The 13,916-nt window shown below is 49.7% G+C and overlaps 1 protein-coding gene and 1 long non-coding RNA gene across 5 annotated transcripts in view; both read left to right on the top strand.

Moving 5' to 3' along the window:
- The window catches only part of DYM (dymeclin), a 231,024-nt gene extending 225,640 nt beyond the window's left edge, over positions 1-5,384 (top strand). For all 4 annotated transcript variants that reach the window (XM_077346761.1, XM_077346758.1, XM_077346762.1 and 1 more), the window contains one exon: positions 3,614-5,384. In XM_077346761.1, coding sequence (XP_077202876.1) covers positions 3,614-3,763 — 150 coding nt within the window. In that variant the 3' untranslated portion in view covers positions 3,764-5,384. The remainder of the gene's footprint in view (positions 1-3,613) is intronic.
- A 1,564-nt stretch (positions 5,385-6,948) lies between these two features.
- On the top strand, positions 6,949-9,352 carry LOC143841722 (uncharacterized). The gene is made up of 2 exons (XR_013232758.1): positions 6,949-7,539; positions 9,168-9,352. It is a non-coding gene; the product is annotated as an uncharacterized LOC143841722 (long non-coding RNA).
- The last annotated feature ends 4,564 nt before the right edge of the window (positions 9,353-13,916 follow it).

Here is a 13,916-nt window from a genome sequence, read left to right as displayed (position 1 = left end):
AAGCACTACCCGGGGCTGACCCTGCTTAGGTTCCGCAATCTGATGAGGTCAGGCTAGCCTGGGCCTTCCAGGTCACGGCAAGGCTATTACGACACTGCAAACAAAATCTAGATCCCAGTTATCATTGCTGCCATGTCCGGGAGAAGGCAGAGCTAAGGAACGGAGGAACTCTTGAGGGTGTTGAACACCCTCAGGGGCAGGTTCGCCAACTCAGTACGAAGGCAGCAGTTCTTCAATGGAACAGGCTTCCTCGTGAGGTGGTGGGTTTTCCTCCTCTGGAAGTTTTTAAAGCAGAGGCTAGATAGCCATCTGACAGAAATGCTGATTCTATGAATTTAGGCAGATGGTGAGTGGGTGGGCAGAAGGGGTTGGGTCAGAGCTTGGCTCTTGTGGCCCTTTCTTGCATGCCCAGGGAAAAGCTTCTCATCACTTTGGGGTCAGAAGACGAATTTCCTCCAGGCCAGACTGGGCAGATATTCTGGATTTTATTTTCTTCTTCTTCTTCTTCTTCTTTTTTTTAGGGGGCATCACCTGGGCTCGGAATTGGCATCACTGTGGGTAGGCAAGGTAGCGTTGTGAATTTCCTTCATTGGACTAGATGACCGCGGAGAGCCCTTCCAACTCTATGACTCTGTGATGCACTGTTCCCCCTCGCAATCTGAAATATCCCTCCTTCACAAGTGTGTGCCCTTGTGTGCAGAGCAACATGAAGTCGCAGCCGACGAATGGCAATCTGTAGGGTTTTCGAGGCGAGAGACTTTCAGAGGCGGTTTGCCATTGCCTGACTCTGCATGGCGACCCTGGGCTTCTTGGGGGGGGGGGTCCTGCCATCCATGTACCAGCTCTGCATAGCTTGGAGGAGATGGGGCTAGTCTGGGCCATCCCGGCCAGGGTTCAAAGCAGGTATTAGCAGCAGAAAACCAAAAACGCTTACGTTAGGCCCGTCTGTTTTCCACCAAACGGTAAATAACATGTTCCAAGAGGGTGATTTATTTATTTGCTGGCAGGGGCTCATGGGAATTGTGGTCCATGAACATCTGGGGGACCACAGATTGACTACCCCTGGCCTAAGGCATTGGTCTTCATGCATTCAGTGGCTGGGGATCTATCCTCGCATGAGCCACGCTGAAGTGCTTAACTAGGTGATAATACCCTCTGCCCACAATTTACAGGTGTGGAGGGGGGAGACCGGCAGTGGGGAGAGCGCGGCTTGTGGGATCGGATCCGGTGGGGGCCCTTAATAATAGGCGGGGAAGCGCATGGTGCATGCCGGCCCCGCTCCGCTTCTGTCGCGGCGTGGCACTTTGGTACTCAGCCTAACCCACATCTTTATAAATAATGGAGCAGGATATGTTTTATCTTCCCCTGAAATGACTGCTGATATCTGGCTTTCGTATGAACCCCTGCCAAGCCCCTGTCACAGGCAGAATGGAGAGGTTGGTGGGGTTTTTCGAAAGAAGTCGTTAATAGTTTTGGTTTCTCCCCTTCCCGCCCTCCTCCGTACGGTCATCCCGACAGAAGATGACAAGACAGCGCTCTCTCAGAGGATGCCGGGGAGCGAAGGCCTGGGGGTTTGTGCTTCTCTCGGCCTGGGCTGTGTTGCAGTCATAGGAAGAGCTTTGGGGAGGAGGAAATGCACACTTCACATGTGCTGAGGAGCAGGGAGCCCAGGTGCCGTGTCTGAGTTCAGAAATGTCTGGAGATGGATTGATTGACGTATTTATTTATTTATGCATTTATTTATTTGTCCGTTCGTTTATTCCTGCGTGCATTTATTTATTTATTTGCACATTTATTTGTTGCCTGTCCAGAGGAGGGCAACAAAGAGGGTTGTAGAGAAACTGGAGCGTGTCCAGAGGAGGGCAACGAAGATAGTGAGGGGTTTGGAGACTAAGATGTATGAGGAAAGGTTGGGGGAGCTTGGTCAGTTTAGCCTGGAGAGGAGAGGACTGAGAGGGGATCTGATAACCATCTTCAAGTATTTCAGAGAAGAGGGTCATCAGTGGGACACAATGGTTGCAAACATGGGCTGGGAAATTCTGCAGATTTGGGGGTGGAGCCTGAGGACGATGGAATTTAGGAGGGAAGGGAACTCAGTACGGAGGTGACATCACTTGAGAACCTCCATTTCTTGTAGGCTCTCTGGAGCCTAGGACAGACAGAATCTGCCCTCCAAAGCTGCCACTTCCTTCAGGGGAACTGATGTCTGTATTAATTCCAGGATGTCTCCAGGCTCCAACTGGAGGTTGTCAACTCTAGGATAGAATGCCATAGCATCCCCACCACCCCAGCTGCCAATGCCCCCATCCTCTCCAGGGGAACAGTTCTCTGTAGTCCGAAGAGCCCTTGTAATTCCAGGAGATCTCCAGATCCCACCTGAAGGTTAGCAACCCTAGCAGGGTAGGAGGTACATCCTTGACCTGTTCCTTCAATAGGGGGAAAGGGTGTTCTTTGCCCCTCTGGAATACAATATATTTTGGGCAAGACAAGAAAATGAGAGGTGAGGTTGCAGCAGAATAGATCCTGTGCTCAGGGCCCACAGCCACCCCTCCCGCCCGTTCTACTTTTGCAGGAAAGGATTAGAATGAAGGATACTTCGCCTGGAGCCGTATATTATTAAAATCTGGATCTAGTTAGAATGAAGGAAGGGCAACACCATGGTGGCTCACTTCCCCCTGGAATTTGCATTCTGGTGGCCAGCAGACCCCAAACATACGACCCCTTTTTGGCCCCGGCCCCATGGAACACTCCCTGCAGGGTCCTCAACCATTCCGGAGGGCCTGCAAGACAGAGGTGCCTGTGGTCGAGGCCAGGAAACTGAGCACGGATGAAATGCTGGCCTTCCTGCCACAACCCCCCCCCCCCTCATATAGTACTGATCCACCTGATATAATTTAACCACCCTCAGTAAGGTTTTAAAGAAGAGGGTTTTAAAAAAATAATTTATTTAAATTTATATACTATTTTTAATTATGTAATTCTACTATTTGTACATTTTATTTTGTTGTGTCCCGCCCGGAGCCCATCAAGAAGGGTGGGCTATAAAAAAGAGGCCATTCGTTGTTGTTGTTGTTTTATTATGGTTATTGTTGTTCGGGTTCCCATAAGAATCGGAACTATGGGTCTCCGTTCCAAGGAAGCTTCTGATCTTTGGCATCCTACAGTGACTCCTCCCACGTCTGAGGAGCCCGGCCCTTCCAACCGGAGAGCCAGTTTGGTGTAGTGGTTAGGAGTGCGGACTTCTAATCTGGCATGCTGGGTTCGATTCTGCACTCCCCCACATGCAACCAGCTGGGTGACCTTGGGCTCACCACAGCACTGATAAAACTGTTCTGATTGAGCAGGAATATCAGGGCTCTCTCAGCCTCACCTACCACACAAGGGGTCTGTTGTAGGGAGAGGAAAGGGAAGGCGAATGGAAGCCGCTTTGAGACTCCTTCAGATAGAGAAAAGCAGCATATAAGAACCAACTCTTCTTCTTCTTCTTCTTCTTCTTCTTCTTCTTCTCCACTTTTATCGGCAAACGTTGCTTCTTAGAAGAAACTCACTTCTCCACCATCCCCTCCGGCGTCCAAGCGCCCTTTCTCATCCGGCTTTGCTTTCTCGTTTCCAGAAGTTTCCAGAGCTGAAGTTCAAGTACGTTGAGGAGGAGCAACCCGAAGAGTTCTTCATCCCGTACGTCTGGTCTCTGGTCTACAACTCCGCCGTGGCCCTTTACTGGAACCCGCAAGACGTCCAGCTCTTCACCATGGATTCGGGCTGAAGGAGGGGGGAGGGCGTGGGGCACTCCCAGAATGCCCCCTTTCACCCCCAAGTCTGCGAAGGACCCTTATCTAGCCTTGGGTGGTCCCACTGCCCTTGCCAGGGTTGGGGGGGGGGGGGGTCGGCAGCCGGAAGCCGGAATATGGGATGAGACCGGTATGCTAACCTTTATCTGTATATTTTGTATAAACCAGGAGAGTTTCCAGGCCATGGGGAACGGGGGGCGTTGGACATGAAGACAGACGTCGGTTTTAGCCAGGTTCTAAATGCAGTACGGACAGACGTGGGGAAATGCGTTTTGATTGAGAAATCAGCATTTGCAACTTGACTTCCTTCCAGAAGCCTGTGGGCGTGGCTGGCCTCCACATTAGGACCCCTTTACACAGTGTACATAGCAGAAAGGTTATCCGGATTAATGCAGAGCACTTAATTCCACGGTGCATTAATTATATTGCCTATTCAGGGGGGGGGGAAGGGGAAAAGCCTCGATTCCTATAAGATTGATCAAGGAGGAGCAGTTCAGTGAAAAGACGCACGTTTTTGCCAAGGCATCATTTGTTTTCCTGGCGACTGGTATTTGGGGCAGTCGAGCGGCCCCTACCCCTCACCCCCCCCATCCCCGAAATAATTCCTGCAGAAGCCACTTCCAAACTAATGAAGATCATGCCGGGGTTGTTCTGGGTGGATCATGTCCATTCACTCCCTGGGTGTTAATTATTGCACAGGGGGAAGGGGGGAATTGAAATTGACCATGTCAACAATTTTTTTTTTGCAAAGAGGAGAAGCCCCATAAATAAAGCTCGTGACAGCGGGGGTGTGGGGCAAACTCCCCGTCCCCCGTCCCCGGAAGAGTAATGCACATTCTACCTTCTCCTGTGTTTCCAGGAAAACAACATGTGGATTCATGCCCATGCCTCTGAACACGGGATGGTGGAGGGGGGAGGACAAATTTCCTACAATAAGGTCTCCCCCCCCCCCCAGCCACCCCCAGCATTCCTGGTTTAAAGGGAATCAGCAAAATGATGCCTTGGAGAACCGGTGCAAGGGAGGAAGGGAGGAAAGTTTTTCAGATTAAGGCCATCGCTTTAGGTTGAATGCGGGCTGGCATGCTAGATTGCAGAGGGAGGGTTACCAAGAACATTTATTTCATGGGGGGCTGGGAGGGGGCTCACTAGTCTGCTGAGCGGCTTTGATACGGAATACCTTGCTCTTGGTTTTTTCAGCCTCCTGAAAAACATGAGGGTTATGTTTTCCTTCTTGCCTGTTTCTTAGCAAGGTCCAGCAGTGGGTTTTTATGTTTGTTTGGTTTTTTGCGCACAATCAGAACTTTAAAAAAACCCCTCGTATTTATTTACAGCTAGCGAGACACACGGAGCATGGCCAGTCTACAGGACTTTGCACTAAGACAAGTCTGGGGAAGGGGCAATATAGACGTGGGAATGATCACGCTTTTTTTAGTGTCACGTGTAAAAAAAAAAAAATGACCGAAAAACAGGAGTGCCGTTTTATGCTGTGTTTGGGTTGGGTTTTTTTTTTTTTTAATACCTTTTTGTCAGAGGAGGGTGAATCCTTTGTAGTGTTTTTCTGCAATCTTGCCTTTAAATAAAGGACCGTTGACTGCACACTTCAGAAAGATCGGTGTTTTTAAAGGTACCATCCAAATTATATATTCTACACATAAGAGAAGCTATGTTGGGTCAGGCCAATAGCCCATCCAGCCCAGCACTTTGTCACACAGTGGCCAAAACCCAGGGGCCATCAGGAGGTCCACCTGCAGGGCCAGAACTCCAGAAGACCTCCCACTGCTGCCCCACCAAGGACCAGGATTACAGAGCATACCTGCCCTAGGAGGAGTGTTCCATCTATACCTAGTGGCTAATAGCCACTCACAGACCTCTCTGCCCTTAAGAATTTGAGAAGCCATGCTGGGCCGGGCCAGTGGCCCATGTCCCACAGTGGCCAAAACCCAGGTGCCATCAGGAGGTCCACCATTCATATCCAGAATTCCAGAAGCCCTCCCTGTAAGGTGGGCTAGCGTTGGAGGTATAGGGGGAGGAACCTGAGACTAGCCACAATTCATTTCTCCAATGAAATTTGCCCTGGAGATCTTCCAGCCTGACCTTTGGGGCTGAACAGTTACATTGGATGAGATCTGTCCTGCAAAGATATTTATGTGGTTCAAAAAGACATTCTCCTTGGTAATTTACTTAAGCAGGGATCTCCGAGCAGCTGAATACAGTCCGTCTTGCGGAATGAATGAATAATGAGCCGGCCCAGGTTACGAGAAACCTCTTGGAACCGTCCTCCTGGTTAACTGCTTAACTGCTATGTAACACCAGAAAACAGGCTGGACCTGTTGTCAGGGAGGGAGACTTGGCAGCTGGGAGGTGGGGGGGATGCCTTTTTCATATCTGAGATAACTGAAATAAAAAGCTTTTTCAAGGAAGAAAGCATCTTACCGAAAGCTAGAAAAGTAAACCTGAAGGCCTTATGCTGCCTCCTTCCTCTTCTGTTCTATATCGTTTCAACCACTGTGATAAGACCCCGCTTTTTTTCCTTTCATTTGGAATTTTTTTGTATTGCAATTTTCCATAAGCCGTGACTTTGTGGCAGAGTATCTGCTGCCTGGCATGCAGAAGATCTCCGGCCCAACCGTCGGCATCCTCGGGGAGGTGAAAAACCTCAGGCACCGATTCTGCATGGTGACAACCACACCGAACCACCACCGGAAGTTTGCAACGGGGCCGTTTGCCCCACTGCTTTCTGTGTTCCCACGGGGGACCGTTTTCAGCGGCTGACCCTGTCCGCCCCAAATGTCCTGCCTCCACATGAGGCAGGCAGGGCCAAAAGGTTCCGTTTGATTGGGGGCATTGGGGGGGGGGTGTCAAGAGATGTTCAGAGAGGGTTTGCCATTGATTTGGGGCATGGGGGAGGGGTCAAGAGATGTTCAGAGAGGGTTTGCCATTGCCTGTCTCAGAGGCAGGCAATGGCAAACCCTCTCTGAACATCTCTTGACCTGAAAACCTCCCAGAGTAGCCATGAGACAACCACAAATGGATGGTGCTTTCCATCACCAAGGAGGTCAGGATTCTTAGTTCCCAGACTGCAACCTCTACAGCAGGGGTAGTCAACCTGTGGTCCTCCAGATGTCCATGGACTACAATTCCCATGAGCCCCTGCCAGCAAACGCTGGCAGGAGCTCATGGGAATTTTAGTCCATGGACATCTGGAGGACCACAGGTTGACTATCCCTGCTCTACAGAAGCTTCTGAGGCTCTTTGAGGGCAACTCCTCGGTCAGGCCCCAGCCAGCTGCAGCCCTGTCAGACTCTGAAGAAGAGGCAGAGCTGAGAGTCTTGCCAGGACCAGCCCCTCAGCCTCAGAAGCACCAGAACTGCCAAAGGAACCGAGCCCAGAACCTGAGCCCCAGCCAGGCACAAGCACCCAGCACCTCCAGCCTCTAGACACCCACCCTCGTCTCCACGTAGGTAGCAGCACTTTGCCTTTCAGAAGAGGTGCAGAAGCAGGAGGCTGGCTGCCCAAGAGAGAACAGCTGGTCTCTGAGGGCCTTTGCAGAATCCACTCCGAAGACAGAGGCAGCTGTGCATGGGGTTTAAGAGAGGGGAGAGGTCAGAGCCAATTGTGCTGGTAACATCTTCCTTCCTGCAGCTGTGCTCCCAGACCTGCTCTTTAACTTCGTGGGTCCTGTTTCACCGACTAGCCTTGGCTCGCCACGCTTGACAACAGACCTTCTTCTTGCCCTCATTGGACTTGGCTTGTAAGTGTTTTCTGGCTGTTGACTTCAGCTTCCTTGACCACACTATGCATATTCCCTGCAGTGCTGCTCTGGATGTTCTTGTCTGTCTCTCCCTGCCAGGCCTGGAGACCTGACACTCATAGCCAAAACTGGGCACGGAGGGTACAAGGACAGGGATTTACATAGCAAACTTATCCCTATCTCCAGACAGGACCTCTGCCCTGAGGGTGGTTGACAAAAGGCGGCTGTAACCACCTGGTGAACAAAAAACAAGGCGTGGTCCAAGAGTACCTCCAGGTCTCTTCATCTGACTGGGCAGAGACTTAGTTACATCAGCAGTATGGAGCAGGGCTCCATGAATGGCTCAACCTGTAGTCCTTCAGATGTTCATGCACTACAATTCCCATGAGCCCCTGCCAGCATTTGCTGGCAGGGGCTCATGGGAATTGTAGTCCATGAACATCTGGAGGACCACAGGTTGACTACCCCTGAACATTCTGTCTGGGGCAGTGATGCTCTGCATTCTTGGTGCTTGGGGGGGCAACAGTGGGAGGGCTTCTGGAGTTCTAGCCCTTCTGGTGGACCTCCTACGGGCCACTGCATGTTGCAGAATGTTGGACTGGATTGGTCATTGGCCTTCTCCAGCTTGGCTTCTCTTATGTCTGGGGCAGTGATGTTCTGTGTTCTTGGTACTTTGGGGGGCCAGAATGGGAGGGTTTCTGGAGATCTGGCCCTGCTGGTGGACCTCCTGATGTCACTTGGGTTTTGGCACAGATTGTTGGATTGGATGGGCCACTGTTCTGAACCAACATTTCTCTAATGTTCATGTAGGCTCATTTCCCTCGGTGGTCTAGTCCAGTGGCTTTTATTGCTGGCTCCCTCCAAGTTCAGCTGTCCCCTGTTAGAACATGGTGAGAGCCTGAAGAATGTAGTAGTTCAAGAGCACCGGACTCTAACCTGGAGAACTGGGTTTGATTCCCCACTCCTCCACCTGAAGCCAGCTGGGTGACCTTGAGTCAGAAGGGAAGGTGACTGTGAGACTCCTTCGGGTAGTGAAAAGCGGGGCATAAAAACCAACTCCTCTACTTTACAGTGATAGTATCTGTGTTCTCAGGCAGCTAGTGGACATCCTGGTGGCCCCTGGATTTTGGCCACAGTGTGACCAAGTGTTGGACTAGATTGGCCATTGGCCTGATCCAACATGGCTTCTCTTATGTCATTATCTCTGCTCTGCCCCAGGCCAGATGTCCCGGCCAGATCACCCGTGTCACCCACGGCATTACCTTCTCCTTGCCAGCTTAATGTGGCCCCCACAGTGCGGGCAAAAGCCTCATTGGGCAACTGTGCCATGATCCATCTTTGATGGACCTCCCCTCCAAACATTATTAATTATGCTTTAAACCTCTGTCCTAGACCTCCTTCTCTGGTTGCCTCTTTTCCCTAAACTATAAAACCCCAGTCTGCCTTGCTTCACTGTTAGGTTGGAACCCACTAGTGACTTAAGAGGCCAACAAGATTGTAGGGGGCATGAAGCTGTGAGCGTCAAAGTTCCCTTTGTCAGAAACCGGGAGCTTATATCCCGACTGCAACTCCCCTCTGAGAGCTGCTCTGTAAAGGTCCCCTTGAGCATTTTAATTTTGTTGGTTTAGGTTGGGCTTTCTCGCCAGCATCGGAACAATCCTTCTCCAAATGCCAACCCCAAAGAAGCTGGAAAAGAACTCGGCCAATTCCCCCCTCCGACCGGCCAGACGCCGATCTCTTCTCCGAGAGATCACCTGCCCCGTTGTGTCTGAATCCAAATAAAGCGCTGGGATCGCAACTGTGTACAGAACAAGAGGTTGTCGAAGTCGGTGGGTAAACAGGCGCTATTTAGGGAATGTCTGCCTCAAGTTCCAACCCAGTTTTAAATATACTTAATATTGTGGGGAGACACTATTAATAGGGTGTAGCTCTGTGGGAGGCCTGTGACGGGGAGGGCCAAACAAACGGCGGAATGAAAAGTGCTGTTTTAGGTTCATAACCCAAAGATCCTGAAGGTTTTCCCCTTTTTTGGCTTAGCCAATTCTTTTTTAAAATTTCAAATTCGGGTGTCCCAAGATTCAACCAGTTCTGCATACTTGAGTCCCACCCTTTTCATGTAGGGATGCCAGGGGGCACCTGGGGATCCCTGGAATTGCAGTTCATCTTCAAACTACAGGCAAAATGGGATTTGGGGCTGTACAAACAGAGTATCGTGTCCAGATCACGGGAGGTGATGGTACCGCTTTACTCTGCTCTGGTTCGGCCTCACTTGGCGTCCTGTGTTCAGTTTTGGGCACCCCAGTTGAAGAGGGATGTAGACAAACTGGAGCATGTCCAGAGGAGGGCAACAAAGATGGTGAGTGGTTTGGAGACCAAGATGTATGAGGAAAGGTTGGGGGAACTTGGTCTGTTTAGCCTGGAGAGGAGACGACTGAGAGGGGGATCTGATAACTATCTTCAAGTATTTAAAAGGCTGCCATGTAGAGGATGGAGCAGAGTTGTTCTCTCTTGCCCCTGGCAAGATGGACCAGAACGAATGGGATGAAATTAATTCAAAAGAAATTCCATCTAAACCTCCAGAAGTAGTTCCTGACAGTCAGAGTGGTTTCTCAGGAGGTGGTGGGTTCTCCATCTTTGGAGATTTTAAAGCAGAGGCTGGAGAGCCATTTGATGGAGAGGCTGATTCTGTGAAGGTTCAAGGGGGTGGCAGGTGACAGTGAAAGAGCGATAGGGATGTGAGTGTCCTGCATAGTGCAGGGGGTTGGACTAGATGACCCAGGAGATCCCTTCCAACTCTACGATTCTATGCATTGGTTCCCTTGGAGAAAATGGTGGCTTTTGAGGGTGGAGTCTAAGGCATCACACTCTACTCAGGTCCTTGTCCTCCTCAAGCTCCGCCCCAAGATCTCCAGGAGTTTCCTGACCTGGAGCTGGCAACTCTACCACACCTCCCCCTGTTGTCGTAGCCGACAGAGTGTTGGACTAAGTTCCTGGAGAATCAGGTTCAGATCTTCACTCTGCCATGGAAGCTTGTTGATGGAGATTCTGCCTAACCTCCTCACAAACAATACTGGTTTTGAGGGACTGGTCTGTTCGTTATCGGAAAGACACATGCTTCTTTGTGTTTTAATGCTGGTTTTGTTCAGGGGTGTTAACTCTGGTTTTTTTTAATATAAATAATACTTTATGTTTTTATGAGCTTTAGTTTTTGATTCATTGCTTTCCTGAGAGTTTAGACTGAAAAGAAAGCTGGAAAGAATGTGGCACACCAACCTATTTCTTTTAAGCTATTTTGTTCCTGGTATGTTACTGTAATAAGGAACGGGAAAGAAACAGTTAAAAACTGGCATCGCCCCCTTAAGAAACAACTACCAATTGGCAGTTTTTGCTTATTCACTCATTTCTCAGTCCCCTTATAGAATACTTAGCTTTTGGCAACAAACACGTTAATTTAAATAGTGTCTGGTTAAAAGTCAAAACAATTACTTAGCTAAAAATTCTTCAATTGGTTGGTGTCACTGATAAACGAAACACATCTAAACCTCTTCACATAAGATCTAACACAAAGAGCCTTTAATATGACAAGCAAGCCCCTGGGCCAGCAGACGTCTGGTAGCACCTAAATAGTCCAATTTTCCTCCAATGTGAGCAGCTCTGACCTCCTTTGGAAAAGAACGGGCATTAGTGGACCTGATCCCACAGCCTCCCATCAACTGCATTTTAAAGCAGGGGAGTCAACCTGTGGTCCTCCAGATGTTCATGGACTACAATTCCCATGAGCCCCTGCCAGCGTTTGCTGGCAGGGGCTCATGGGAATTGTAGTCCATGAACATCTGGAGGACCACAGGTTGACTACCCCTGTTTTAAAGGCCCCATAATTATCCTCTTCCATCTGTTCCATGTTTTATAGATCACATTTTTATCAAGCTCTGACCTGAAGACAATCAGGGCAGCACATACCCGAAATGGTCAACACCCTCCCCGTTCTATTGTCACAACAACCCTGCAAAGGATAGGTAGGTGACGTTGAGAGACAGCACTTGCCCCCAAATCAACAGATATACTTTAGGATTGAGCAGGGATTCCAGTCTTCTTGGTGCAAATCCAGTTCAGATAGACCTCAGGCTACCAACCTCCAGGTGAGGCCTGGAGCTCGGTCAGAATTACAGTGGATCTACAGAGATCAGTTCCCATGGATAAGACAGATGCTTCTGTGGCTTTGTACCCTGCCGATATTCCCCCTCCCTCTGAGTCGTTTTGTTCTCTTGTTTTTCCCCCATAGATCGGGTTGCTGGGTGAGCATTTGAGCATGGATAAGGCCTCGCGTATTTTAAGTGTTTCTATAAAGAACGACAATGGTTTTGAGTTTAGATGGATTTAGGAAGGGGACTATCAGGGGCTGTTCACCATGATAATGGAGGAAGGGACCCCTCCCTGCTCAGTCACCAAAGGCAAGCCACGCGGCTTGGTGGCTTCCGTGGTACCCGTTCTGTGGGTCAACAGCAGTGGCCCCTAGATGACGCCATGTTGTGGTTAGAGATCAAAGACCTCTAAGCTAGGACTAGACTGAAGATTCTTATCGTTCATCCCAAATCTATGGGACAGACCATGCCAAGCCACTCCAAAGGGAAGAGAGATACATGATATCCTTCTGATCACTGGAAATTATGCCATACCACCCAGCTGGAGAACTCTCATCTGTTGTTTTCAACTGTTTTCGCAAGACAGGCCAGATTTATTTTTGTTCCGTTAGATGTATATATTTGCTCTGGGCCGTAATGCGACAGTAGAGCATCTGCTTGACACGGTAGAAGGCCCCAGTGTCAGTCCCTAAAATCTCCCCTTAAATGGGAGCTCAGGTATTTAAGAAGCCCTTTTCACTGCTGTCTTTCTCAGTAGTGAATGAGGAAGGGTGTTAAGGGGTAGAGCATGTACTCGCCATGCGGAAGGTCCCAGGTTCAATCCGCGGCATCTCTAGTTAAAAAGATCTGGAAGAAAGTCATATGAAAGACCTCAGCACAAGACTCTGGAGAAATTCAGCCAGTAGATATGACTGATCTTGACAGACTGAGTATGAGGCAGTATCATGTGTTCTTCGGAGCCACTACCCAACCAGAGCAGGCATAAGGACGTAAGAGAAGCCACGTTGGATCAGGCCAAAGGCCCATCCAGTCCAACATTCTGGGTCACATAGTGGCCAAAATCCAGGTGCCCATTTGGCAGAGATCCATCTTTGGCCAAAGTGCACAGACTTTCCAAGAAAGTATAATCTCTTGCTCGTGCCTAAGAGAGCAACTCACTCTCAGGTTCCACATATGCAATAATAAAGGTAAAGGTAAAGGTATCCCCTGTGCAAGCACCGAGTCATGTCTGACCCTTGGGGTGACGCCCTCCAGCGTTTTCATGGCAGACTCAATACGGGGTGGTTTGCCAGTGCCTTCCCCAGTCATTACCGCTTACCCCCCAGCAAGCTGGGTACTCATTTTACCGACCTCGGAAGGATGGAAGGCTGAGTCAACCTTGAGCCGGCTGCGGGGATCGAACCCCCAGCCTCATGGGCAAAGCTTTCAGACGGCTGCCTTACCACTCTGCGCCACAAGAGGCTCATTATGCAATAATATAAGACCTTAAACACACTTCTTTGGGCTGTGAAAAGCGGGGTATAAAAGCCAAGTCTTCTTCATCACTGGAGAAGCCAGTGATTGAACCTTGGACCTTCTGCATGCCAAGCAAATACTCTGTCACTGAGCCAAGGCCCTACCCATAATCCTCAAGAACAGTGGTTCTCAACCTTCCTAATGCCACGACCCTTTAATACAGATCCTCATGTTGTGGTGACCCCGACCATAAATTGATGCAAGGGTTCTTTCACAGAAATTAAACCAAAACTGACCAATGGCATGAAGATCCATTGTTCTTGATTGTATATAAATTGTTTTTCCCCCGGGGTTTCTCAATTCAGTTCTGCCTCTTGTCCCACCATGCCGATCTCGTTCTTTTCCGCTGCTCCAGACAGACGAACGCTCTATCTCGATCTACTCCGCAAGGCTGTTGTGTGGATGGTTCCCCCCGCAGCCAAGCTGCTTGCCCTGCCATGACCCCTGTGAAAGGGTCTTTCCACCCCCAGGTTGAGAACCACTTCTCAAGAAGGACATGCTCCTCTCAGATAGAGCATCCAGGTGTCCGCCCTATGCAGCCAGTGAAGGGATGACAAAAGAAGGGCCAGGTTTTCCTCACAGACAAAAGCTTTCGGTTCTTTGAAGCACCACACGCCAACAGAACAAAGTCGATCTGTATGCTCTAGTGTTGTCACATGTAAATTGTGGCTTCCACACTTCCTGCTTTCAGAGAACCTTTTCACTCAGCTGTCTGCCAAG

Source organism: Paroedura picta, chromosome 7 (assembly GCF_049243985.1).
Source record: "Paroedura picta isolate Pp20150507F chromosome 7, Ppicta_v3.0, whole genome shotgun sequence".
Taxonomy (NCBI): Eukaryota; Metazoa; Chordata; class Lepidosauria; order Squamata; family Gekkonidae; genus Paroedura; species Paroedura picta.
This window is presented reverse-complemented; position numbering and strand designations above follow the sequence as displayed.